General features: G+C 45.6%; 1 protein-coding gene across 1 annotated transcript in view; it reads right to left on the bottom strand.

The window, feature by feature from the left end:
* CFAP58 (cilia and flagella associated protein 58) overlaps positions 1-27505 on the bottom strand; it is a 112494-nt gene that overhangs the window by 77016 nt on the left and 7973 nt on the right. Inside the window, 7 exon segments of the mRNA XM_065407107.1 lie at positions 225-307; positions 1739-1898; positions 4007-4144; positions 6451-6645; positions 8976-9132; positions 10087-10235; positions 15718-15999. Of these exon segments, the coding sequence (XP_065263179.1) occupies positions 225-307; positions 1739-1898; positions 4007-4144; positions 6451-6645; positions 8976-9132; positions 10087-10235; positions 15718-15999 (1164 nt within the window).

The raw sequence follows: 27505 nt of genomic DNA, 5'->3' as shown, positions 1-27505 counted from the left end.
ATCAACTGCTTAGAATATCAAATAACACGTTTGCAATAAAGGCAAATGCACATAACACTTACAGCTCCCTGCTGTTTTATATGCTAATACTAAAAAGTCCCTTTTGTGTTCACAGGTATAATGTTGTTTCAATTCATAGAAAGTGGGGGAGCATGGTTTAAGCTACAGACATCTCATATTCAAGGCAAGATATTTGTTTACCAGTGTTAGCAAAACAAGCTCACCTTGTTTAATATGTCCCTTTCTCTCACCAGCTCATCTATGGCTTTCTTATCAATTTCTACCTGTCTTTTAGCAATCTCCAACTCTAAAAGCAAGAAAAAGATTATTAAACTCTGGGTTCAAATTGCGTAGCTGGGAAAAACAAAGGTCTGTGGACTTTTTAAAAAGCTTTATTAATATTATATAAATGGAGATATAATTTATGACCTCGATTTGCAAATTCAGGTGCCTACATTTAGGGAAATTAATCCATATTTAGGCACTAGCGGAGCATTAGGCCAAGATTTTCAAAAGGGACTAGTGATTTTGGATGCCTCTGATTTTAACTTGAGACACCGTAAAGGAGCTGGATTTTCAGAAAATGCTGTGCACTCTGAAAATCAGGTCATTTAAAGACATCTCAAGCTTGGCATCCAAATGGTGAGTCTCTTGAAATCACTAGTTCCTTTTGAACATATTGGATTTAGATTTATAGAGTTGTTTTAATCCCTCTTGGTCAAATCCAGGCCTGGCATAAAAGGGCATAACTCCATTGGCTTCACTGGAGCTGCTCCCACTTAAGGCAATCTAGATTTGGCCCTTCATCCAAATACACAGAAGAATAAATCACTACCAAAAGAAGTAAGAGGAAATAGGCGTCTGAAGGAGAAACTGACATGCTGATATCGGGAAGGCTGAGCTGCAGGCAACACAATGCACTGGAATGCATGAGAACAATCAAAGTTGCCAGGAGGGGCGTTATCTGTTGCCTTTCTCACCCAGTCAAAGACAGAGCTGCATTTCCTGTGTCTTCCCTTTCACTCCAGCATGAGGCCGGATCTGATGAAGCCACAGCAGAATGGCTGTTCTCTTCGAGAGAGACCCTTACCTTTCCCAGTTATGGAGATATGAATATGAAAGACAGCATGTCCCATACATAAAGTTATATAAAATACTTCATGTCCCATATGTGCAGTCAGTTCAGTATACAACCTACAGACGAGGCAGAGCACAGGGAAGCTTTTACTGAGGCAACATGTCCACACTAGGTATATAGCAGAATGGGGCTTTCTATTTCAGCACTTCGTTATAATTCAGTCTATTAATACATTGTGCTAGAGTCATCTCTGTACTGGTATCATTGTAGGGGCACAAAACTGCTGGGGCAAAAGAATGCCCTGCTTGTGCCTTCTTCCAATCATCCCTCTGCATCAGGGGCTGGTGCACCGGCAATACAGACTGGCACAGAGACACACACCGTGAGGGTATTTCCTGGGGTGGGAAGGGTTACACCTGCCACACAAAGGGGCTGCAGATCAGGCCCTTTATATTTTCACCCAGCACATGCTGCACTGTGTGAAAATTCCAAAGACCTAGGAGAGGCATTACAGCCATAGTGCCATGCAGGTCCCTTTCATATGGTCCCATACGGGGCACCGAAGAGGCATGAGCATACACTAAATGAACATTATAACAAACAACACAACAGTGCCAACACAACACAACAGTGGCAACACAACAGTGCTTTGATTCCTACCTCTCTCTAGTCCAGAGATTTGGTTTTTTAGGGTATCCCTCTGGTATTCTGCTTCAACTTTTTGTTCCTCTGCAACACGCAGTTTTCTCTGGATAACTTCTCTTACCTTGGAGAGTTTTGAAATTTCATGACGCATCTGAGTCACCTCATCCTCCCTCATCTGTGTAGAAACAGAAGGGAGAGCGGGTGAGAAGGACAATCCATTTAGAATCAACAAAAGGAAATGCTTCTTTGCTTAGCATATAGTTTCTTTACAGGACTCCGTGGCACAGGAGGCCACTAAGATGAATGCTGTGGCTGGATTTAGAAAAAGACTGGAGAATGGCACCACTATTAAAATAATTTAAACAAAGCCAGCTGAGGCAAGGAGAAAGGTAATCAAATCTCATGCTTCAGGGCATAAGAGAGATCAATAAAGAATTCCCAGCTGCAGTCCATGCACAGCACTGCACAACTGATTCAATGGATTAGGTCTGAGTAGCCTTGCCTTTCAGTGAAACATCAGCTACTGGTGACTGATGGTCTGATCTGATTCTACATCCCTAAAAGCAGGAAGCTGTTAATCTACAACTTTAAAAACCAAATCTTTGAGTCCACATCACATTATGGAATCAGGAAATGAAACTATTGATCCAAGACACTGCACTAAAATGTTGCCAGTAGTGATCACTGCACTAGTGACTGCAGCCAATCAATACATCAGAAATAATCCCCACACCTACTAAGAAACAAATATACAATTGCCCTGCAGTTGCAGCAACACCATCACATTTTAAGCCTTCCACATCACAGTGTGCACTGCCCCATTCACAGAATCAGTCACTACTAGGGACCTAATCCTGTGAGGTGCAAATACCTCCTGTGAGGAACTGTCAGCAGGACTTGGGCACACTCAAACACTGGACTTCAAGAAATTTGCAAACATTTCCATCACTCGGTGCTAGAGGTGCTTAGTACAATGCCAGAGGTGTCTGCACACTGCAGGATCAGGCCCCACCTACAGCACCTACCATAATGGGGTCATGGCCCATGACTAAGGCACCCACAAGCTACCGCAATACAAATAAATAATAACTGGACAGCAACTTAACAATGAATTTTCAGAAATCTGTGCTCATAATCCGATGAAGTGTTGAGCTCCAACTTCCACTGAACTGAGGATCGGGCCCTTACACGGCTAATATCTGCCTTCGCACCCACCTTGAATCTTGTACTCAGTTCCCATTTGAACACATTGTTTGTTAAATTTTATGCAAAGATGATACTGCTGGGAATAACAATTATGCTAGCTAACCGGGCAGAGTAATCTGGTTTTTCAATAGGTAATAAAAGTGCCCTTCCAGTGTGCACAGCAATACAACAGAAAAACAAACTCCTACAGTGAAATCTCACTGGGGTTCCGGAACAGGGTCTTTATGTTACATTAGCTCTGGACAGATCTTCTAACATGTCTGTTGTCGTTTGTTTTCATTGTTTTAACCAATAGTGCCCACTGCAAGAAAGCTTCCTATCAGCAACTGACTTCTTTTAATTAGCTGAATCAGTTGTACTTTACTAAAGTTTGATCACCTATTCCTTTTCTGTCCTGTTTTCTAATATAGCCAGTGTTGTAACTGCAGCCATGCTCTTGGCTGGGGGAGGTCAGATTCAGCAAACATATAGTAATAAGATCTACAGTGCCTTTCATTCCCAAAAGCTCTTTAAATGCTTTAAAAACCGTATGTAGCAGTCACTTTACCCACTGATGAAATGCAGCTACCTCTGGAGTGGTGCAAAACAGCTTTTTAACAGTGCACAGCAACACAAGATAACGGTTTAGGTCAGCAAGCAAACAACAACATACTGATTTGTATTTAACTTCCCCAATTGATGCCAAAGAGGAAATTTAAGAAGGCAGGATGTAGTTACCTACACTGGAAGTTGGCTGGGGCAGTTATTATTCCTATATATTATTGGCTTCCAGCAGCACTCACAATATGCTAATCACTATACAAACATAAAGGAAGGCACAGCCTCTCCCCCAAAGGGCTTACAATCTAAAAAAAGCCTTTGCCTTTGTGAAAAATATCATGAGGTCTTTAATGATCACAAGTCAGGACCTCAGTTTTATGTGTCATCTGAAACAGCACAGTATGATCTGATACTAGACTGGGATGCTGGTATAGTACTGACTCAGAGGGAAGAATGTCATCTACTGAATCACCAGCATCAAATTCCCGACAGCAGAGGGATATGTCTGATGCCATGCAAATATGAGCTGGTACTTACTTTCAGCTCCACTGTTTTCTGCTGGTTCTCCTGTGTTATTTGTTCAAAGGCCATGCTGTGCTGCTCGTTCTCTTGCTGGAGTTTAGAGTTTCTCGTCTGAAATTGCTCAAGTTCTTTGGCAGCTCTTTCATTCAGGATCTGTTAGATTATGAAACAATCCAGATAATTCTTTTAAATCTAATTCTAATGTATCTACATAGACAGACTGGCAGCACCTTGAGTCGCCCTGGGGGATCAGAGCTACTAAAGATTTTTCTCTTGATAGAAATTGTTCTTTATCCCTGATGAAATTATTAATGTGCCCAGAAATATGATAAATGTTCAACGGCTGGGAAAAATGACAACGTAGCCAGCATCATTTTCTCTGGGAGCTTTGCAAGTCTCCCTCACAGGTGGTGGATAAATATTTTAATGCCTCTTTGCCATTTGGCAGGCATCACATACCCAGCAACTCGCTACAATCATTGCAAATGAGTATGAGATTCAAATAATTTTAATCATCTGAGGGGCAGGGGAGCTCTATTTTAGCAAGCAAATCCTACATTAATATGCCTATAACACTTCCTGGAGTGCGCAGTTTGCTGACATCAGGGCACAGCTATTTTCCCCCTTTAATCTGTCTTCAATCAAAAGCCCAGAACAGCAGTTTCATGGTTTATACGGAGAATATATATTTCGATATTGGAGCGGCCAGACTTTTCTTCTGCTTGATGGGACTTCCCCTGGCAGACATTACTTTATAAGTGAGGAAAGAACTATCATCATATTTTTCGGTTCAAGCATCTATGTGTGGCAGATCAATATGTACCGTGCTGTTTAAAAAAAAGGGTGTGGGGGGGATTTCCCACCCCCATTGCGTGCTGGGAGCACAGAGAGATATGGGAGGTGAGCATAGTGACTTCTGCAGCATAGAAGAGCCAGGACTCAGTTGTAATGACTATGAAAGGGATTCTTTATTGGAGCTGCTGTGGTTCTCTGACATAGGGTCATAGAATCACAGAAGATTAGGGTTGGAAGAGACCTCAGGAGGTCATCTAGTCCAACCCCCTGCTCTCCCTAAATCCTGGGCTAAGAAGCCATGGACAGAGTACGGAAGTGATGAGAAAGCATTAGAGAAGGGTATGACAGAGCAGGTTGCAGTTGCTGTGTGTAATAAGGGCCTCTTGGGGATATCCGAGCTAATAAACCTTGGACTGGGTTTGGTGGATCCTGGAACTGTTCTCCAGGGCTGCACCAGACCCAATCCTGTTCTGAGAAATAATCGAGTTTTCCCTTCAACTATTCATGTGAATTGTGTTTTATTTAGACTTTATACTGAATTAACAAAAACATTGACAAAGGCTTCTACCCACACTGACTCTTAGACCTGAGGGGACGATAGAACCATAAATCTGACACACACAACTCCTCCAAAACTTTCCCTTGAGGAAACATTGCTTTATAATTATTAGATCTCTTATGCTATTTACTGAAATTGCTTCTGTGGGCGCTTCTCAGAATCATGGGAAATAGATGAACGATACAAACTAGTAGCAAAACACTGCTTTAGGACTTTGCCAGAAAACCGGTTTGAAAACAGTACTTGGTTAAAAAAATTAAAAGACTTAAGACAATACTTCACACTTCTCTAGAGACTTTTATAATGTTTATACAAACATTCATTAGCTAAACTTCACAGTAAATTTGAGCCGTAGGTAAGTGTAATTTTTCCCAGTTTTCCGATGAGGAAACCAAAGCACAGAGGTTTCCCAACACAACACAGCAAGTCTTTTGCAGAACTCGGAATATAATCTGAGTCCAGACTGCCAGTCTGCTCTGACCACTAAATCACACCAGCTTTGGGATATTTGGTCCCAATCACTGTGGTCTTTGCAAGAAGAGTCCTAAAAATCGTCATCAACCAGGTGGAAAACCAAACGCCTTTAAGAGTGAAAAAAATAACTTGTCCATAAGAAAAGGATAATACTGGACTGTCATGAATTACTATTTTAATTAGGATTTAAAAATCAAGACTGATATTTTCAACACAGCCAAGGGATTTAGGCACTCTAATTCCAGTGAATTTTGTTTGCATTTGGGCACCTAAATCCTTTAGGTTCCAATGTAAATACCAGCCTAACATACTAACATGACTGAAACAGAACATATCTGCATTCTGGCCAGAGTATAGAAAGTCTCCTTTTACCATACATAATGATCCTGAGGCCATTTCTTGCCACAAATCTTTAGGCACTACTCCTTGTTGATTTCAATGGGGGCTTCTGTTTAGTATGATATAGCCCCTCCAGTGACAGAGAGATCATCTTGATGATCTAATGGGTCTTCTCCATCCCTCCTTCTATTATGAAAATGCTAAAAGAGCAATCTAATTTCCTCTGTGTCTGACATCTGACCCTGATACTATTACTAGTTTGTGTTGGAGATAACAGAATCACCTACTGTACCTTCTGTTCCTTGAGCTGCTGTTCCAGTTTTAGGAGCTCCTCTTTGTTCTTCAGCACATGCTGCTGCAGCGCCTTTATTTCACTCTGCTTGTTGTCCATTTCCACTTGAATGTGTTTAAGCTCCTTCTCCAGTTTGTCCTTCTTTCGAGACTCCCGGGATGCCTCATTCTGACGCATCTGGATTTCCTGCTGGAACTGCCATCACACAGTGACAGAGGAAAGAAAGAAGTTAGGGCCTTGCCTGTCTTTTATTCAAACAAATCAGGTACAGTTTCCCTTTATTCTTATTGTGCTTACCTTTGAGACCCAGTGGCTTTTGTTTAATACTGCCTTCCACTGGATGGAATATGGAAGAACTGCTCAGAGGTAAACAGGCTCCCCTCTTAGGAGAGCTATGTTTTTGGAACCCCAGATGATGGGCTCAAATGATTAATTACAAGGATTTCTTAGTCATCAATCACCATACCCTAAAAGAATCCAGCCAGAAGGCTCTGATGGATTCAACAGAGCTGAGGATACCTACCCCAGCTGAGAGTACCTGCCACCCAAACGCCATGGTTTTGACCCTGAGGACTAACAGCAAGAACATTCCAGTAGGGATCCAATGGGGCTTTTCAGATGTTTTCATTTGTAAGTTACCCCATCTGATCCTTGGTTTACAGTCACAACAATAACTTGGGCTCCAAGCTATGTTGCCAGGGCAATGGTTTTGCTTATTGTACCTCACCAAACAAGCCATTTTTATAAACATTTATTACACACAAGTAAACAGTAAAGAAGGAGGGGGAAGCCAGATCACCAAGGCAACATTCATTGCAACATCTGCTCTTACTCCCTGCCTCTCTATAGAATCTTTTAAAAGGAAAAGCCCCTCACTTAACAGACTATAATGGTGTCAACTATCTTCTGCCTCCCTGGCCCAGCACCCCTCAGAGCCAGCAGGGGACGGGGAAGAGTCAGGATGGGCTGGTCCACCACGGACCATTCTAACCAGCACAGAATAGAGCAGTCCTGTCCAGCTCCACCTGAGCCAAGGCCACCACTGCCTGCCCCTTCAGCTGTGCCAACCACGAGCTAAGGATGGAGCCCTCTGTCTCAGGGTTGTAGCTCAGTTTCTGGAAGGGCCAAAGCACGCTCCACGGCACACAACCTATCAGTGATGACGGCCAATGAGCAAAAAGTTTGGCTCTCTGGTTCTGTTAAGCATCCTAGCTTTTTAAAGCTCCTTCCACTGATTCTCCCCTCCCTCTCTGTGGCCCTTCCCTAGTCCTCCAATGTTTCCCTCCCTTCGATAAGCTCACAGACCACTCCCTCCTAATAGCCTTCAACAGACCTGGGTTCTCTCCCTGCTTAAGGTAGACAACAGTAGACAACAGCTCCTCTTCCCAATGACCACTGCCATCCCATGAAGATCTCATCATGCGACCTAGTAGATCCGATGGTCTACTTGTTGAGCCACGGCTACTCTAATTTCAGATTTCATGGCTCTGTGCCTCAGAGGCAATGCGTGGCCCAGGAACACATGATTTGGACTTGCTAGAGTCTAGATAAAAGGTTGCCAGAAGTGATGGGCTTCTGGGACCCACTTCCTTTGGATGATCCCACTGAAGGGCCCCAGGGCAGGTTGCAGAGAGTGGACTGTGACTATGGTGAGAGCAGAGAAACAATGGGATCTGATTCCATGAAGAGTAAAACATACCTGTAAGTCTAAGGGCTGGGGAAGGTCTTCCCCAGTAAATGTCTGAAAATGTTTTCCCCTGCTTGATATCATCTACTCTCTGCTCAGGAAGTGAGAAACCAGGACTTGATATGGAACCCAGGTGTCCCACATGGCAGTGCAGAGCATGACCCCAGGCCTGCTTTACTGTTTATGCCTGACAAGAAGCCCTGGTGCTAGCTAGAAGGATATATCCACCTCTCTTTGTTTTTCCACTCTTGATTTCAGGTCTCTCCTTCTTGCCTCCTCTTCCTTCTGCTGTCTCTTTCTCCCCTCCAAAACACACTCTCATTATTTTCTTTCACCTCTCCTTCCCCTATTGAATTTCTCCTTTCTGCGTATGGGAGCCTCCCACTATCCCCTGGCCTCTTGCTCTCTCCCCCTTTACATGTCCCCTTACATATTTTCAGCCTTCTACACCTCCAGCAGGCTTCTGTAGTAAGAGGAACATATTCACAGTATGATAACCCTCAAGGATAGGAAACCTCCTGCAGACACGGAAGCTTCAAATGCAGGAGGGGACAGCCTCAAAGCGAAAGGAAACTATGACTTAGATATCTCCTTCAAATGCAGGAGATTTGGCAACTCTGGAAGGAGTCAATAGTTGACAAACTGCTTTGCAAAGAAAATAGCAGAGAAATAAGGCAAAGGATATAAAGCACTCATGATGAACTCCTCACTGAGCCTCCTGAAAAGGTCTGGGATGTGAATGGCCGGTAGCAGCATAGTAGTTAATGGAGATCAATTACAAAGGTGGGGAATGGTTCAGGACAAAGACGACTACTGCAACCTGGTGAGCTGCACAGACCTGAGCAATGCTTTGTTCCGCCTCATTTTTTGCCCTCTCTGTTTCTTGCTGTTGCTCTGTAGCTTGGATTAGACTTTCACGTAACTTCACAACCTCTGACAAGAGCTGGTCTCGCTCCTTTGTTACTTCTTCCTTAAACCTCAGCAAATCCCGGATACTGGAAGAAAGGAAATAATAGTCAAGCAATGTCGCTGTCTCCTTTGGGCTCTCTCTGATACCAGAACAAGCTGTTTTGTGATGATTGGGAGTTTAAAAGTCACTTATTTCATTTTGAACAGATTTTGAATTAGTCCACTGCAGCTGCCAATCAAATATATGAGCTACCTACTATATTCATTAAAGAGTCATGATCAAGGCAGATAGACCCAAAATTTCACCTACCACTCCATAAATAATACTGTCTTTATTTTCACTGCCCTCTTGGGTCTAAAAAACTGAGCCAGTTGTGGCTGTGTCCAGATGCCCCCTGGAGTGTGCTGCGGAGCGGCACGGTAAGGGAGCCAGGGGGTTGGAGAAGGGACAGGGGGGTTCTGGAGGGGGCACTCAAGGGACAGGGAGTAGGGGGGGTTGGATGGGTTGGAGGTTCTGGGGGGGCCTGTCAGGGGGCAGGGGTGTGGAGAGTGGTCGGAGCAGTCAGGGGACAGGGAGCAGGGGGGATAGATGGGTTGGGGGTTCTGGGGGGGGCAGTCAGGGCACCGGGAGTGGTTGGATGGGCGTGGGAGTCCCGGGGGTCTGTCTGGGGGCGGGGGTGTGGATAAGGGTCGGGGCAGTCAGGGGACAGGTAGGGGGTAAGGTCCTAGGGCGGCAGTTAGGGTGGGGGGGTCTCAGGAGGGGGCAGTCAGGGGACAAGGAGCAGGGAGGCTTAGGTAGGGGGTGGGGTCCTGGGGGGCAGTTAGGGGCAGGGGTCCCAGGAGGGGGCAGTCAGGGGACAAGGAATGGGGGGGTTGGGGATTCTGAGGGGGGCAGTCAGGGGGCGGGAAGTGGGAGGGAGTGGATGGGGGCAGGGTGGGGCTCCCCCCCCCCCGTGTCCTCTTTTTTGATTGTTGAAATATGGTAACCCTATTCAATGGGCATTGGATCAGGCTCTCTCTCCTTCGTGGAGATAACTTACTTGTGCTCTTGACCCAGTGATAATCCAGATCCTTGCTCCACTAATTTAGTCAGGTTCATAATTTCCTCTTTCAGTGAGAGAATGGTTTCCTTTGCTTTCTGCTCCTTGTCATAGGCTGCATCCACCATTTTCCAGGCCTTTTCAATCTCCTGGGGAAATCATGGGAAAACAGTTTAGCAAATTAAATTGGATAGAAGTGAGGTTTTTACCCACGAAAGCTTATGCCCAAATAAATCTGTTAGTCTTTAAGGTGCCACCAGACTCCTTGTTGTTTTTTAAAATGAAAACTAATTATGTTTTGTCTTGGTTAATTAATAATACAGGTTTTGGTGGACTATTCGCTGTGGTCAGTGCATATTATACTAGGTCAGTCAAGCGCTATCCATTTATACTCAATTGAGGATCTGGTCCATTTTCTCTAATAGACACACTGGCCTTTACATTTGCAAAGTCTTGTTGTAAGATTTTGGTTGCATGACTCCCACTGAAGCCAATGGGAGTTTTATAGCCAAAAACTCACTCAACTCTGACGCTACGTCTTCACTATGGGGGGGGGTCGATTTAAGATACGCAAATTCAGCTACGCAAGTAGCGTAGCTGAATTCGAAGTATCCGAGTCGACTTACCCCACTGTGAGGACGGCAGCAAATCGACCTCCGCGGCTCCCTGTCGACGGCGCTTACTCCTACCTGCGCTGGTGGAGTACAAGCATCGATTCAGGGATCGATTGTCGCGTCCCGACGAGACACGATAATTCGATCCCCGAGAGATCGATTTCTACCCTCCGATTCAGGCGGGTAGTGAAGATGTAGCCTGAGACTTCATGTCTTAAGGGATATTAAAAAAAGTCACAAATCTGTCTTAAAATGTTTCATCTACTCTAGTTACAAGTAACACCTAAAATCATTATAACAGATTAGAGTAGGGGAAAAAAGACTTTTTTCCAGTTTACTTTGTGCATTTGTTGATGGGACTGTCACAGTTCAGTGCAACTGCACCTGTATTCCCTCTCCATGGTCCCTCAAGGCCATCCAATACCTGTCACAGAGACTATTTCCACAAAATCACTTCAGTTGTTTCCCGTGCAGAGTTAGTGCGGCCCTGCTTCAGCAAAGCACTTGAGCATGTGCCTAACTTTAAGCCCGTATATAGTCCTATTGACTTCACATGTCTTAGTTTAAGCAGTACACCTCTACCCCGATATAACATGAATTCAGATAAACGCGCTAAAGCAGTGCTCCGGGGGGGCGGGGCTGTGCACTCCGGCGGATCAAAGCAAGTTCGATATAACGCGGTTTCACCTATAACGCAGTAAGATTTTTTGGCTCCCGAGGACAGCGTTATATTGGGGTACAGGTGTACTTAAAGCTGTAATGGAACTACTCTGTGCTTACATTTAGGCAGATGTTTACATATTTTGCAGAATCGGAGTCCTAGTCAGCCTCCTTTGGTTGTAGGTGGGTTTTTGTTGTTGTTGTTTTTTGGAGGGAGAGCTGGGGGGTGTCTGGAGAGAGGAAAACTTTTTGTAATAGGAAAATGTGGTTGTGACACCACAAAAATTGCCAGATGACTAAGGCACAGTTGCAGTATCTGAAGCTGCTTTTAACTTTTTTTTTTGAAATTTACTAGATTCCATGTTAAGAGTGTCCCTTTAATATCTTATGAAGGTTGTGTAACAAACAGATGGAAGTAAGGAAGTTAACAGTCAAGGCTGGTAATTGTCTCTTACTCTCAGTATTGTGGGAGAAGACAAGAAAGGCAAGCCAAAAGTACTAAATAAGAATCAAATGCCAGACTTCCTAGGAGTTTGGAGACTTGTCTCAGATTTAGACCCCAAACCTTTCAATGCAACTCTGTATAGACATTAGGGTCTGCGCTAGTAGATCCCGATATCAGGGCTCCCATCCAACTCCCACTAAAGTCATGGGGAATATTTTTATTAACTTCATTTGAAACTTGCAACTTTACTCAGGTGAGTTTTCTCACAGAAGTCAATGGGGCTACTCAGGTAAGTAATGATTGCTCACCTGAAAGTAAAGGTTACAGGGTTTGGCCTGTAGATCCTTATGCTCACTATGACAAAAATTCAGTTTGCATACACACTGATCTAGGGCAATATGTAAACAGGAGCCATCCTGAATGGGATTTTGCAATTTACTTTAGCTGGAACAGGACCAAGCCTAATGTCACCTAATTGTAGTAATCTGTTTCTAACTTCAGGTGGAGGAATGGGAGGTTGCTTCTTTTACATTCAAGATTAAAAGAAAGGAAATTTCTGATGATGGAAACCTCTGTTTTTAAAAAATCACATATTACTCATTGGAAAGATAGGACTTGGAAAATACAGAGCATGTCATAATCTTTTAGATAATCAGATTATAATTAGTAATTTAAAAATGCATTGCAGTTTATTGCATAATTAACGCCAGAGACTGAGCTATACTTGATGTTTGTACTAACCGTCGTTCAGAAAATGTGTGGAAAAGATTTCTGGTAATTTTGAAGCAGCTAGTTCATAAGCTGTAACTGCTTCACTGTATTGGTGTTTAAGTAACAAACGTGATTGCACCAATTTAAATTTTTAAAGACTGAGGGCTTGCCTACACATTCAGTGTTGCAGTAGTGCTTAGTGAAGACACTACCTGCAGGGATGGGAGAGCTTCTCCCATTAGCATAATTAATCCACATCCCTGAGTGGTATCTATGTCAACGGGAGAAGCCCTCCCATTGACACAGCGTTGTTTACACCAAGAGTTCGGTCAGTATAACTGCATTGCTCAGGAGTGTGGATTTGCCACATCCCTGACTGATATAGTTATACCGACATAAGTCTGTAGTGTAGACCAAGCCTGAAAATGAGTAGTGCTGGTTAACAGCCCTGGAGAATGAAGTCCTGTTAGCCAGAGCAAGGGCAGTGCAGGCTTCTGAACACTGCTCTGATGATGTCCCGCCATCCTAACCTGGTGGGACATCTCTAGAGGCAAGTGTGAAATTCATTCTCTGTGGTTCAATTCAGTACTTAGCTCTTTGTTGACAGTCACATCAGAGAAGCTATTATTTGAAGTGTACATAAGAAAATGGATTGAAACCATAAAACACAGCGCTGAGCAGCCTCAAATGGTAACAACTATTGATCACTATTGACCTGGGCCACTTTCCTGCAATCTGATCTAAAGAGTCAGGCCTCTGCACCTGAACACTTCAACAGGACTTCACAAGGTGCCTGGGTCTGCTTCTGCTGTTCAGACTGCAGGACTAGGGCCTTCTTTTGGATTTGACCTAGTGATCTAGAAGGAAAAGGCTCTGCACCCATTACCTCCATGATCCAGCCACTCACCAACATTTAGGTCTTCACTTTTATTGTTTTTACAGGAACAGCCCCAAGAGAATTCTCCTTTCTCTAGCACACACTGTGACAAAAGACCCAGGGCATGGCCACAGCTGGCCCAAGTAAGCTTACTCAGGCTTGCGGGGTTCAGACACTGTGGCTATAAAACTGCAGTGTAGACATTCAGGCTAGGGCTAGAACCCTGTTTCTGAGACCCTGCAAGGATAGGAGGGGTCTCAGAGCACAACTCCAGCTCAAGCCCAAGTGTCTACACTGCAATTTTTAGCCCTGCAGCCTGAGCCCCGCAAGCCCAAGTCCGCTGACCTGGGCTCTGAGACTCGGCGCTGCAGGTTTTTCATTGCAGTATAGACATACCCACTGAACCATCAGAATGGATTGCTGATTTTGTTTTAATTTAGTAAAGGAAATATGCCTCAAAGTTCTATTGGGATTTGAATCTACTTGATCATTTGCATTATGCACATCTGACGATCTTTTCAAAGTAACTAGCTAGTGAAATGACAGTGAAGTACAGTGAAATTAGGATTAGTCATAGGATTCCTTTTCAGACAGCAAAACAGCATGCAATTGTGAGGGTACGCTGAAAAAAATCAATAGCAACTAAAGAGTTTCTCAAAGACATGATAAGAACATTTTTGTAACAATGTCATAGTGATACCTGAATATTAGCCCAAAGATTAAGCCTGTTAGCCAAGCTGAACAATACCTGTGCTCTATGCTCCCACATCAGCACATCCCTGTGCTTTAAAAGGATAAGTTATGAGCTGCTTATTGTGCACTGTCTCTCTAACTGTAACGTATTGTCAAGCACCCTTCCCACGCCAGTCTCTCGGCTGCTACAATGGTGTGTGCTGTTACCCTGTACATCCCTTCAGCCTCATGGGTGCTGAGATTAGCAGAGATAATATCCTTCCCACTCTACCCCTCTTCAGCTTTATGGCATTTGTGAGAGGGTTTCTCTGCTACTCTATCACCCTCCCCAGCTTCCACTTTTTGAGTCTACTTCCCCATGAACAGTTCCAGTGCCTGCTTCCACTCCTGCTGAGAGATTGCCCAGATAGGAGCAGAGTGAAATTGACATGATTCACATCAGTTTCACAACTGTCTACAAGGATCTGATTAGCAACAGGAAAAACCTGCAAGATTCTAGACCGTTTTCATTCTGCCGCAACTTGGGAAAGCCCTGAGCAGTAGCACAGGCACAATAACATCTCCTGGGTGTGGTGTTCTGTCCCATCTAGTGACACTGAGACCACTTAGGGTACGTCTACACTTACCTCCGGGTCCGACGGCAGGCAATCGGTGTTCTGGGATCGATTTATCGCGTCTTGTCTAGACGCGATAAATCGATCCCGGATCGATCCCGGAAGTGCTCGCCGTCGACGCCGGTACTCCAGCTCAGCGAGAGGAGTACGCGGCATCGACGGGGGAGCCTGCCTGCAGCGTCTGGACCCGCGGTAAGTTCGGACTAAGGTACTTCGAATTCAGCTACGTTATTAACGTAGCTGAATTTGCGTACCTTAGTCCGAAGTGGGGGGGTAGTGTGGACCAGGCCTTAGAGAGCTATTAATGAGTCTACTCTACAGCCTTAGCTAAGAGGCATAGGGCTTTTAGCTCATGCAGTAGAGGCTCATGCACTGAGGTCCCATGTTCGATCCTGCCTGCCAATGACCAGGGTCTGTCGGTGTTACATCTGCAGACTTGGGATGACAGCACTCCCAAGAATTTACACTCAGATCACATATGGAAGGTTGTCTTCTCAAACATAAGGACAAAAAGCTTAGTATTTTTAATGAAAATTTACAAAAGTTAATGACACTCCCCTGGGGAAAAATCCTACTTGCAATAGGCAGGTGAATTTTTCATGTCTTGCCAATATTTAAAATGTATATAGCATTTCAGAAACATCAACTAAATAATCTCAAAATGCCCTTGTGAAGTATTTAATATTACTCCCATTTTACAGATAAATCAGCTTAGGCACAGAATTAGTAACTCCTTTGAAGCCAACAGAGTAAGAGTGGATTGTGTAAATAAGCACAAAATTAGACTGATAGATGTTAAGAGACATGCCCAATGCAACTCAGCAAGTCAGTAGCAGAGCAGAGGTTAGACAGACGTGTTCAGCTCCCAACTCTATACTCAGTCCACTAGCTCACATCACTTCTCTATTGCAGAACTACATCTTCAAGACATTGAACTGATGAAAATTTTCCCTCAGCTTACTTCTGTGTCCTCCATTAAATATTTTCTGCTCATATTTAATTCTATTTAAATTTTACCCTCTTCAGTGATGTTATCGTCGTCTGATCATCTTGAGAGAGCTTCAGGGCTGCAGCCACTTTAGCCGAATTCACCACAATCTCAGCATTCAGCTCCCTGCATTTTGACATGAGACGCCTTTCATTTTCGTAGGATTTCTTCATAACCGTGTGGAGCTTCTCATATTCTATCCGGAATTTCTCCAGACTTTTATCTCCCATAAGTTCACTGATGACTTCTTGGAAGTCTTTTTCCAGTGCTTCGAAGGCATTTTCTTCTACACACAGTCTGTCATACCTTTCCTGTATTAAATAAGGTGGATAATCAATTAGCAAGAGGAGTTCAAAAATCTCAGTTTTTCCAGCAGATGACCACAAGAGATAACAGCAATATATTAATGACAGCTCATTGGTAACTAACCATGATGTAAACCTTCTGTGTAGCAGCTCCCTCCCATATGAAATTCACATTCCATTCTATTTTTTAAATAGATATCCATTAATTCTACTGAAATAACTTGATCTTCAAACAGTTGGAGCTCCTGAAATTGAGCATGACTACTCTAAAACTAGGTCTAAAAAGAAGCCACTGTTGCTATAACCTTTAAACTTGCATCAGCTACTTACTTAGCTGAGCATTTTAACCCCAATTCTTCTGTGTACCCCACATCCTCCAGTCAGATATATGCTCTCTGCAAAGATATTTCCAGCACATCATTGTCTCTCAGCCAAGTTTGGCTCTGCCACTGACAGTATCATCCCATTATCAGGAAGTTCTACAATTGGCCCTTTCACCCAGGGAGTTTTGATTAATCTCAGCTATGTGGACAAATTTTGCCAGCCTGGGGTCTGGAGACCCAACTCAACAGTTATTGATAGCATTTTCCTATTTTCATGGTAGTGAGAATTCCATGCTAGTCTGAGAAAACTACCCCCTCAAACCTTGCCCCCTCCCCCCCCCAAAAAACCCCTATAGATATAGGTTACCAAGTCAGCACACTCAGGGCCACATTCTGCTCTCCTTACTCACACAAGTAGTCCCACTGATTCATAGGGGGAAACTTGGTGAATAAGAATAGCAGGATTTATTCCTCCCAATTACTTGGGATTACATGGAGTCGAGTTTCTCAGGATATGTGGATAACCAGGATATGTGGACACCAGATCCTCACCCACCCATCCACCCACCAAAATTTAGGTAAATTCAGATCTAGATTTAAACCCTGTGATTCAGCCTTTTCTCTATGCCAAACTGAACTAGGACACGGAGTCCAAATCCTCCATATCTCTGCAGAGGTTCTGACTGGGATTTGATTCCAGATTCAAACCAGAGGTCCATCTTTATTTGAAATTCTGTAGGAATCATAGGATGAAACGGAGCAAAGGAAATGTAAGCTGAATATCAGAAAAAGAAAAGAGTTCCCAACAGTGTGGAATAATGGGAGCCGCAATCGGCCAAACCTGCAGCAGGCAAACAAACTGGCCCGGCCTGCCAGGGTGCTTACCCTGGCGGGCCGCGGGCCAAAGATTGCGGATCCCTGATTTAGAGATTAATGAGACTGCTACAGCATTAGTTAAGGGCCATGGGGCTTTTATCTCATGCAGTAGAGGCTCATACACTAAGCTCCAGCGATCTCAGGTTTGAGATCCCATCCTGCAACAACTAGGACTGGGACTTGTCAGTGTTACCTCAGCCCACTGCACTGCTCTCATAGGGAGGAGGACGGGAGTGGGTCGCAAGGGGTGCCAGACCCAGCAAAGGAATGCCTTTATTAATTGGGTTGCTGAAGGGCACACTTTCAGCACGATCTTACCAAAGTTGCTGCTCCCAGATTATGACAGACATCCCTGTCTTTTCTCAGAGTACTTTAAACACCATGGTTAGGCACTTGGGGACACTTACATTGGTGACACTTACACAGGAGCGCCAAGCCACAGGGCTGAGATGGGCTGAGATGCTAATGAAGGAAGGGGCAGGACAGAGAGGGGGGAGAAGAGAAGGGGATAGGGAGGAGAGGGCAATGGGGGTAGCGAGGGGGGGTGCTCAGGGAGGGGGAGGGGATGGGGAGGAGGAGGAGGAGAGAAGGGGGGAAAGAGGGCGATGGGAAGAGGGGAGGGGAAGGGGAAAGGGGGAGGGGAGAAGAGGGGACAGAGAAGGCGATAGGGAGGAGAGGGCAATGGGGGTGGCGAGGGGGATGCTCAGGGAGGGGGAGGGGAGGAGGAGGAGAGAAGAGAGGGGAAGGGAAGGCGAGAGAGGGGTGCAGAGGAAGATGGGAAGAGCAGGCGGCTGGGAAAGGGAAGAGGGCTGGGCAGGAGGGCTGGGGAAGGGAAGAGGGGTGGGCAAGGAAGCTGGGAAAGGGAAGAGGGATGGGCAGTAGGGATGGGGAAGGGAAGAGGGGTGGGCAGGAGGGCTGGGAAAGGGAAGAGGGGTGGGCAGGAGGGATGGGGAAGGGAAGAGGGGTGGGCAGGGGAGCTGGGAAGGGAAGAGGGGTGGGCTGGGAAGGGAAGAGGGATGGGCAGGAGGGATGGGAAAGGGAAGAGGGGTGGGCAAGGAAGCTGGGAAAGGGAAGAGGGATGGGCAGTAGGGATGGGGAAGGGAAGAGGGGTGGGCAGGAGGGCTGGGAAAGGGAAGAGGGGTGGGCAGGAGGGATGGGGAAGGGAAGAGGGGTGGGCAGGAGGGCTGGGAAAGGGAAGAGGGGTGGGCAGGAGGGCTGGGGAAGGGAAGAGGGGTGGGCAGGAGGGATGGGGAAGGGAAGAGGGGTGGGCAGGAGGGCTGGGAAAGGGAAGAGGGGTGGGCAGGAGGGATGGGGAAGGGAAGAGGGGTGGGCAGGAGGGCTGGGAAAGGGAAGAGGGGTGGGCAGGAGGGCTGGGGAAGGGAAGAGGGGTGGGCAGGAGGGCTGGGAAAGGGAAGAGGGGTGGGCAGGAGGGCTGGGAAAGGGAAGAGGGGTGGGCAGGAGGGATGGGGAAGGGAAGAGGGGTGGGCAGGAGGGATGGGGAAGGGAAGAGGGGTGGGCAGGAGGGCTGGGAAAGGGAAGAGGGGTGGGCAGGAGGGATGGGGAAGGGAAGAGGGGTGGGCAGGGGAGCTGGGAAGGGAAGAGGGGTGGGCTGGGAAGGGAAGAGGGATGGGCAGGAGGGATGGGAAAGGGAAGAGGGGTGGGCAGGAGGGATGGGGAAGGGAAGAGGGGTGGGCAGGAGGGCTGGGGAAGGGAAGAGGGGTGGGCAGGAGGGCTGGGAAAGGGAAGAGGGGTGGGCAGGAGGGCTGGGAAAGGGAAGAGGGGTGGGCAGGAGGGCTGGGGAAGGGAAGAGGGGTGGGCAGGAGGGATGGGGAAGGGAAGAGGGGTGGGCAGGAGGGCTGGGAAAGGGAAGAGGGGTGGGCAGGAGGGATGGGGAAGGGAAGAGGGGTGGGCAGGAGGGATGGGGAAGGGAAGAGGGGTGGGCAGGAGGGCTGGGAAAGGGAAGAGGGGTGGGCAGGAGGGATGGGGAAGGGAAGAGGGGTGGGCAGGGGAGCTGGGAAGGGAAGAGGGGTGGGCTGGGAAGGGAAGAGGGATGGGCAGGAGGGATGGGAAAGGGAAGAGGGGTGGGCAGGAGGGATGGGGAAGGGAAGAGGGGTGGGCAGGAGGGCTGGGGAAGGGAAGAGGGGTGGGCAGGGGAGCTGGGAAGGGAAGAGGGGCGCATGGGGAGAGCAGGGGTGCGGACGGGAGAAGAAGGGGAGGGGTAGCGTGGGGGCGAGGGCGCGGGAGGGGTTCTCACCTCGCTCATCTTGCCGCGGGGCAGAGGCCGCAGCCGGGGGCTGGGGGGCGGCGGGTCCCCTCGCGGAGGGCCGGAGGGGGCGGGTTTCGGCGGCTCCGCCGGGTCTGGCTCCCGGGAAGCGGCTGTGTACACGGGCCGCCTCTCCGTCTCCTAGCAACCGGCTCCCCCGCCCCCTTTGCTCTCTGCAGGGAGGGGGAGGCTGGGGCAGGGGGTGTGGGGATGGAGCAGGGCAGAGGTGAGGTGCACAGCGGGGGGATCACTACGGCACGGGGTGTGGGGACGGAGTAGGGCGGGGGATGAGGTGGGGCAGCGAGGGGGTCATTAGGGCAGGGCATGTGGAGATGGAGCAGGGCGGGAGATGAGGTGCACAGCAGGGGGGTCACTAGGGCAGGGGTGTGGGGACAGATCAGGGATGGGGGATGAGATGGGGGAATGGGGGTCACTAGGGAAGGGGTGTGGGGACGGAGCAGGGGCAGTGGATGAGGTGGGGGCAGCCAGGAGGTTGGTTGGGCGGGCGGGGAGGGAGGTTGGGGTGAGGAATTAGATGTGATGAGGGGGACCATTAGGGCAGGAGGTGGGGGAGATAGGGGGTGGTCACAGGCGGTGAGGAAACAGGAGGAGGCACACCGACTGGGCAGTAACATGTTAGATAGGGCAGGACGTGACATCCTCATTGCCCTTGCTCCAGGGACCATGCTGCCCTGCTCTGAGCCAGGGTCCCCACACTCAGCCGATTCCCCTCACCTCCTAACCCACCTGCATAGAGGATAGTCTCCTGGCTGCTGCCTTCCCAGCTCCTCAGGTGTAAATCGAGGAAACAACATCTCCTCCCCTTAGATGGCTTTGGATAATGGTGGCACTGCATGGTTGCAGCATTTGTCAAACCCAGAGCATTGGCACCGAGGGCCTAAAAGATTCCCCCAACTTGGGGAAAGGCAGCTTTGATCATCTCCCACTCCATCCCATCCCTCTTCCTTCACATCTCTTTCTAGTACAGCGTTTCCAGCAAAGGATCCCGGAACATTATTACAAGCTACATACTGTGCCACTGAAATGCAGCCACTGGAGCGGGGCTAACCATCCAGCATATAACCCAACAGTGCAGCCAAGGGGTACGCTGAGACAAACTCCTACTCGTACACAAAATGCCTGGGGATCATTAGAGAGACAAGATGGATGAGGTAATGTCTTTTATTAATATTATTAAACATCTTCCCAGAGTAGACAGATCAACAGGTTTTAAGTTCTCATCTGGAAGAGCCACACACATCTACCATCTACCTCAGAAGGATGATGGGCTAGATTGAGCCTGCAGAGAACTGAACTTTTGGCTCCAGGGAATTCAAGTATTTCACAGCAGAATTAAAGAAGATGCAGATGCTCAGCACCTTTAAAAAACTGGCAACTTAATTCAGGGCCTTAATATAGATTTTGATGCCTACCTTTCCGGCTCCACGTTTAAAAAAATTGGCCCTAATCTCTCTGAGCCTCCGTTTTCCCAACTGTAAAATGGGGCTAACAATACTTGCCTACATCATAGATCTGTTGTGAGTGGTGCTGGTTGGGAATTGTCCAACTAAATGGCTTTTCATCAGAAAATGCTCTTTCATTGAAACCAAAATGTTTTGCAGGTGGGATTCCTATAGAAACCTGGCATCATAGAATACCAAGGTTGGAAGGGAGGTTATCTAAGCCAACCCCCTGCTCAAAGCAAGACCAATCCCCAAATGGCCCCCTCAAGAATTGAGCTCACAATCCTGAGTTTAGCAATTCAGTGCTCAAGCCACCGAGCTATCCTACCAACTCACCTAACAGACTGTCAGGGAGCCCAAGTTTCCAGGGCCTGCTTCTCTGGGACCACTAGGGCTTCCAGACTCCCTGCCATAGAGCTAGGAGCCTGGAAGCCCTTGTTTTCCAGCCCAGGTGTATTGAGACTGTAAGGTCTTTGGGGCTGAGACTGGGCCTTACTATGTTTTTTCACAGTGTCTAGCACAAGGGTGCCCTGATCTTGACTGGGGCTTCTAAGTCCTTCTGTGATACAAACAAAAAATAAATTATAAACTTTTCTTTCAAAGGAGGGCTGAAAGACCAGTACCTTGTTTTACCAATTAGATGGGGAAATGGAGAATTTCAGGCCTAATTTTATCATTGTGGCTAAGGGGTAGCCATGCATTTTAAACTGTATTCTGCAGGTAAATGACTCATGTATAAAACTGCTATCATGCTGACTGTTTCCAACCCAAGGGCAGACTGATGAAAAAAAATCCATCTAGTCTTGTTTTTCCTTATTGTTTATTATTTCTCTAGCAAGATATGAGTGCATGGCAACAAACGAAGAAGCCAAAGTCTCTGCTCCAAAGACCTTACGACCTAAGGAGCCAATCCTCCAACCCTTTTTCACCAAAGAAGTTTCTTATTTGAGGAAGGGTTGAGGGGCCCGCTTCTAAATTTGACAGGCAATCAAAAATAAATGATAGGGATGGAGGGAAGAGAGCAACATAAAAGAAAAACTGATGCAGCTTCAAATTTCCTTCTTACATACAATCACAAAAATGTACTGCTGGAAAGAACCTCAAGAGGTCATCTAATCCATCCCCCACACCAAGGCAGGATGAAGTACACCTACACCATCCCTAACAGATGTTTGTCTAACCGATTCTTGAAAGCCACCAATCATAGGCACCGAGTTTCTAATCTGCTGGGGGGGTGCTCCCCCCGGCTCTGGCCAGGCCTCACCCCCACTTCACCCCTTCCCCCAAGGCCCCACCCCTGCCCTGCTTCTTCCCACCCCTGCTCCGCCCCACCCAGTTCCGCCCCCTCCCCCAGCACGCTGCGCTCTTGCTCCTCCCCTCTCCCCCCCAGCACCTCCTGACGCCACAAAACAGATGATCCACGGCAGGCAGTAGGCGCTGGGAGAGATGGGGAGGTGCTGATGTGTGGGGCCTGCTGGAGGGCAAGAGGCACTGGGGTGAGGGGGAGGTTCTGGTAGAGGGGCTGCCGGTGGGTGCTCAGCACCCACCATTTTTTTCCCGTGGGTGCTCCAGCCCTGGAGCACCCATGGAGTCAGTGCCACCAATGATGGGGATTCCACAACCTCCCTAGGTAATGTGCTGCAGCCCTTAAATATCCTTTAGATAGAAAGGTTTTCCTAATATCTAACCTAAACCCTCCTTGCTGCAAACTAAACCAATTACTTCTTGGCCTACCCTTTAGGAGCATGGAAAACAATTGCTCATTGTCCTCTTTATAACAGTTTTCAAATATGTAGATTATCAGGTACTCCTTCAGTCTTCTTTTCTCAAGATTAAACATGCCAAAATTTTTAACCTGTCCTCATAGGTCCGGATTTCTAAAACTTTTATTATTTTTGTTGCTCTCCTCTGGAGTCTCACCAGTTTGTCCACATTTTTCTTAAAGTGTGGTACCCAAGCCTGGACACAGTACTCCAGCTGGGACATACAACCCTTACATACAACCCTCCTGTTAATACACCCTGGAATTATATTAGTCTTTTTCATATATATTCATGTCTGTTGTTGATGTTTGTCTTGCTCTTTGCTATGATGGCTGAAAAGGAGAGCCTTTAGGGCTGAAGTGGAAACTGGTAATGGAAGGCAATATTGTCCCCAGGCTTATCTTTGTGTGTTTGTACATTTATATGTAGAGAAGGAACCCTACAGAGGTAATTGTGTTAAAAGAGGATCCCCACATATTGAGGGATTCCAGGGAACCTGCAGGTGCCCATACTGACCAAGTTCTTGATGATTTGCAACCCACTGAAGTTAGCAATATAAGCTATGTCTTCACTGCAGAGTCAGCGGGAGTTATCTCCTCTTGCACGAGCCTAGCACAGGTCAGAGTGGCCTCACTCGATCTGCACAGAATGACTGTTTGCAGGTGATGAGTCATGCTAACTAACGACTCAGGGGGTAACCTATACCCCCTGACAGGTCAGCCAATTCTAGTTAAAAGAGCCACCACACTTGGAGTAAGGGGTTTTGTGTGTGGACAGGACTTACGTTGGGGGAAACACAGGAGTTACAGATCATGTTAATTCTTCCATGAAGATAAGCCCATAAAAAGGAATTGGGCTGGCAGTCAAGACATCTGGGCTCGATTCCTGGCTCTGTATCAGACTTCCTGTGACCTTGGACAAATCACGTAACAATATCTCTATGCCTCGCTTCCATATTTGTACAATAGAGATAACAAGACTTCTCTCTCTCCCAGCGGTGTTAGGACAGTAAATTCATTAACATTTATGAGGTGCTCAGATACTATAGTGATGGGGGCCAGACAAGAACCTAGAGAGAATTTCGCCATGAAGTAGAATCCCTTTGTCAAGCTGTCTAATGAGCCATGAGTGCCAATCTCAGGGCAAACTGTTAAGAAACGGCACAAACCCCAAACTGGTTGTGTGCTCTATAATTAGATTTCATCCACCAAGTAACAAGTGTGAACTCTTCAAGCATTATAACAGCCTTAACTTGGAGTCACAGACAGTCCCCTTGGGCACTCTGATCTATCTTGCCACCCAGGCAAACCTGTCTTGGTGATAGAGGGTCACTTGCACCAAAAATCACAATAATGTCCAAGTTACTTCCAGTCCCAATGAACTAGTCGCGTACACTGGGTCAATTGTACTCTAGATATCTCACCAAAGACAATGCTTGTAGCCAATCCTGTAATAAACTAAGTAAAGATTTATTAACTAGGAAAAAGAAATGAGAGTTATTTACAAGGTTAAAGCAGGTAAACATACACACACAACTGAGTTACAGTCTTAGCTTTCAAAAGGTAATAGAAGCTGCTGTGGTATGCAAGCTTTCTATGTCCTTTTGAGCTAACCCAAGCTAAGCAGATTGGGGATCCCTTGCTTATGCTTGGAAATATTGCCCTCGCCAAATTCCAAGCAGCATAGAGTTACAGTTTCTTCTGGTCAGGGATTTTTATTACCTTCCCCCAGAGTTCAAACTGATGAAACAAGTGTCCGTGCCTGTCTCCCCTTCACGGATGTGTGTGGAAGGGAGGGGAAGGCAATCAACAAAGTCTTTTTGTCCTTTGATGTTTCACAGTGGCTCATTTGGTTTCATTGGGTCTTCTTGTGTGCATGCCCAGCACTTTACATTAATTAATGGTTCTTTCCTGTTTGGTGAGCTACACAATTACAGAGGTTTACAATGCAAACCCTCAATATAACCTTATACCATGGGCTACAGCTGCTATAAGTGACATCAATACATGCAGCATCTTACAAGCATTTCATCATGTCTAAACATTGAACACATTCTTATCAACTTAACATCAATTTTAACAATGCTAACACACAGGTGAGTCAGACTGGTTTCCAGTTATGCATTTGTCAGTGTTCACTGAGACCACTGGGCAAGAGCTCGCACCTGGTCTACCAGCATCACACCCCTCTCAATCTAGTTTTTAAACTGAGCTATTATTAGTTTCCTCCATTTATGTCCCTCTGAAATTACAGATGATGGTGAGAGCCAAAATTATCTGGACCATGCAAACACAAATATAAGATGCCAGGTGCAAATATGGTGGGATTCTTGAACTTGATTCAAGATGTTTTATTTCATTTAAGGTGTTCTTATTTGTGTCCTCTTGTAACAATGCTGGTTTGGCTCCGTTGACATTAATAGTTTATAGTCAGGTGGCAGAATCAGCTATTTCAACTAGCTTAAAAGAGAAATTTAGGACCGTGATCTCCATGTGTGTGTGCACGCGATGGTTGGTGACTAGAATAGAAATATTTGCTTAGTGACTTATTTGAGGTCACAGCTCTAAGGCAATAATTTAATGTGTACTTTAAATTGTAGTGACATAAAAGTGATAAGCCATTATTCAGTGCGGGAAGGATTTATGGGCCTCTGCAGAGATATAAAGATGCAGTAAAATCTCATCATAACATCACCCAGGAGATTGTAAACTCTTTGGGGCAGGGACCATGACTTTATGTCTTTTGTGTAAAGGGCATATCACCCCTTTGGGTGTGATAAAATAAATAAGGATAAGAAGAAGAAATAACAGAAAACGGAGGGATAGGTTTTTATGTCTTCTTTTACACCTTTGCATTGTAGGAAAGAAAATCACTAGGTGGCGCTGTACTACCACAATGATGTGGTGGCTACCATCGTAATAGTAATTAATAATACTCAGCCCTTACAGCCTTTTACATTTCCAGAGCATATTACAAAAATTAATTAATCAATATTTAAGATATATAATAGTCTAATTAATATGCAAGTGTGATTGAGGTTCCATATTCTACTGTCTTTACTCTTACAAATAGATTGACAGGGAATTAACAGGATGATTTATGTGAGTTAAAAGAGCAGCATTTGGCCTGATATTTACTAAAACTACAAATCAAAACCTGGCACTGAAAATTCCCCTGGGATGTGGAAATCCAGCTGTGTTCCATCAGCCTCATACACCATCACCAGTACTAATAAGGATTCTGTCAGTAGAATTTGACTGAAATTGGTTTATTCATAGATTCCAAGGCCAGAAAGGACCATTGTGATCATCTAGTCTGACTTCCTGTATAACACAGGCCAGAGAACTTCCCCCAAAATAATTCGTAGAGTAGATCTTTTAGAAAAACATCCAGTAAATCCACCATGATCCTTGGTAAATTGTTCTGATGGTTAGTCACCCTCACTATGAAATATTTACACCTTATTTACAGTTTGAATTTGTCTAGCTTCAGCTTCCAACCAATGGATTGTATTATAAATTTCTCTTCTAGATTGTAGATCTCATTATTAAATATCTGTTCCCCATGTGGATACTTATAGACTGTGATCAAGCCACCCCTTAACCTTCTCTGCACAGGGCAGAATAGAATCCTGCTGGCTCTCCCATAATTGTGTCAGTTTTGCAGTGCTAAAAGGAGCAGAATGTTGTCAGTAAAAAGCAACAGAGGGTCCTGTGGCACCTTTAAGACTAACAGAAGTATTGGGAGCATAAGCTTTCGTGGGTAAGAACCTCACTTCTTCAGATGCAAGTAATGGAAATCTCCAGCTTATGCTCCCAATACTTCTGTTAGTCTTAAAGGTGCCATAGGACCCTCTGTTGCTTTTTACAGATTCAGACTAACACGGCTACCCCTCTGATACTTGTCAGTAAAAGTAAGTCTGATTTGTGTCTAGTCATTGGTAAATGTGGGTTCTTTGATTGGCTTGATTATTTGTAGACATGGCAGAATTTTATTTTTATTCTTGTTATTATTTTGACAGATAAAATCAATGTTCATTGTGAAGAATGTTTTGAATTTTGATCTATTTAAATTTTAGCACCTGTGGGAAATTATGCAGGTGTCAGACAATAACTTAACGACACTGAGATTCAAAAAGTTAAAGTTTATAACTGTTCAACTGTTAACATCACATGTCAAAATACACAAAGTAAATATCTTTAAATCAAACTCTAATAAGTTCCCAAGCAGCAATTTTCTTACTTTGTCTATTTGTAAATTTTGATTATTATTGATGGAAATGTTTTTTCATCCATTTATCAGTGTACAGTGATATCAACATTTACTGACATTTACCAATTAAAATCTAGTCTTACTGAGCCTAATTATCTATGATATATTTCTTGTTGTGTTTGATTTTTTTATGTCAATTCTATTTGTTATTCCCAAATTAAATGGTGATATGAGCACATGTCCATTAGAAATTGGACCGAACCTTCCTACTCACTGCACACAAGACACAGAACAGATATCAAATAACAACCTTTGATCACTTTTGTCTTGGATTGGAATTGAGCCAGTAACCTAGAGATGAGAAGAGATACCATATCCCATTACCATTTTCATACAGTCAAATCACAAACTAGCTAGTAGATCTGCCAGTCGGTGTCCCTCTTATAATAAAAATTCCCCAATAAAGGTTTTGGTGAGCTAGTAGCGAAGTGCTATTCTAAGCTACGTATATAATTATCTTTTTTTTTAAAGCCATTTAAATAACTATGAAAATCATGTCCTAAGGTTAAATCTACAATCTTGACGCCAAACTTAACCTAGCATTTATTAGCA

This window comes from Emys orbicularis, chromosome 7 (assembly GCF_028017835.1).
Source record: "Emys orbicularis isolate rEmyOrb1 chromosome 7, rEmyOrb1.hap1, whole genome shotgun sequence".
NCBI classification, from domain to species: Eukaryota; Metazoa; Chordata; order Testudines; family Emydidae; genus Emys; species Emys orbicularis.
The sequence above is the reverse complement of the archived record's forward strand: the minus strand, read 5'-3'. Positions and strand labels throughout refer to the sequence as shown.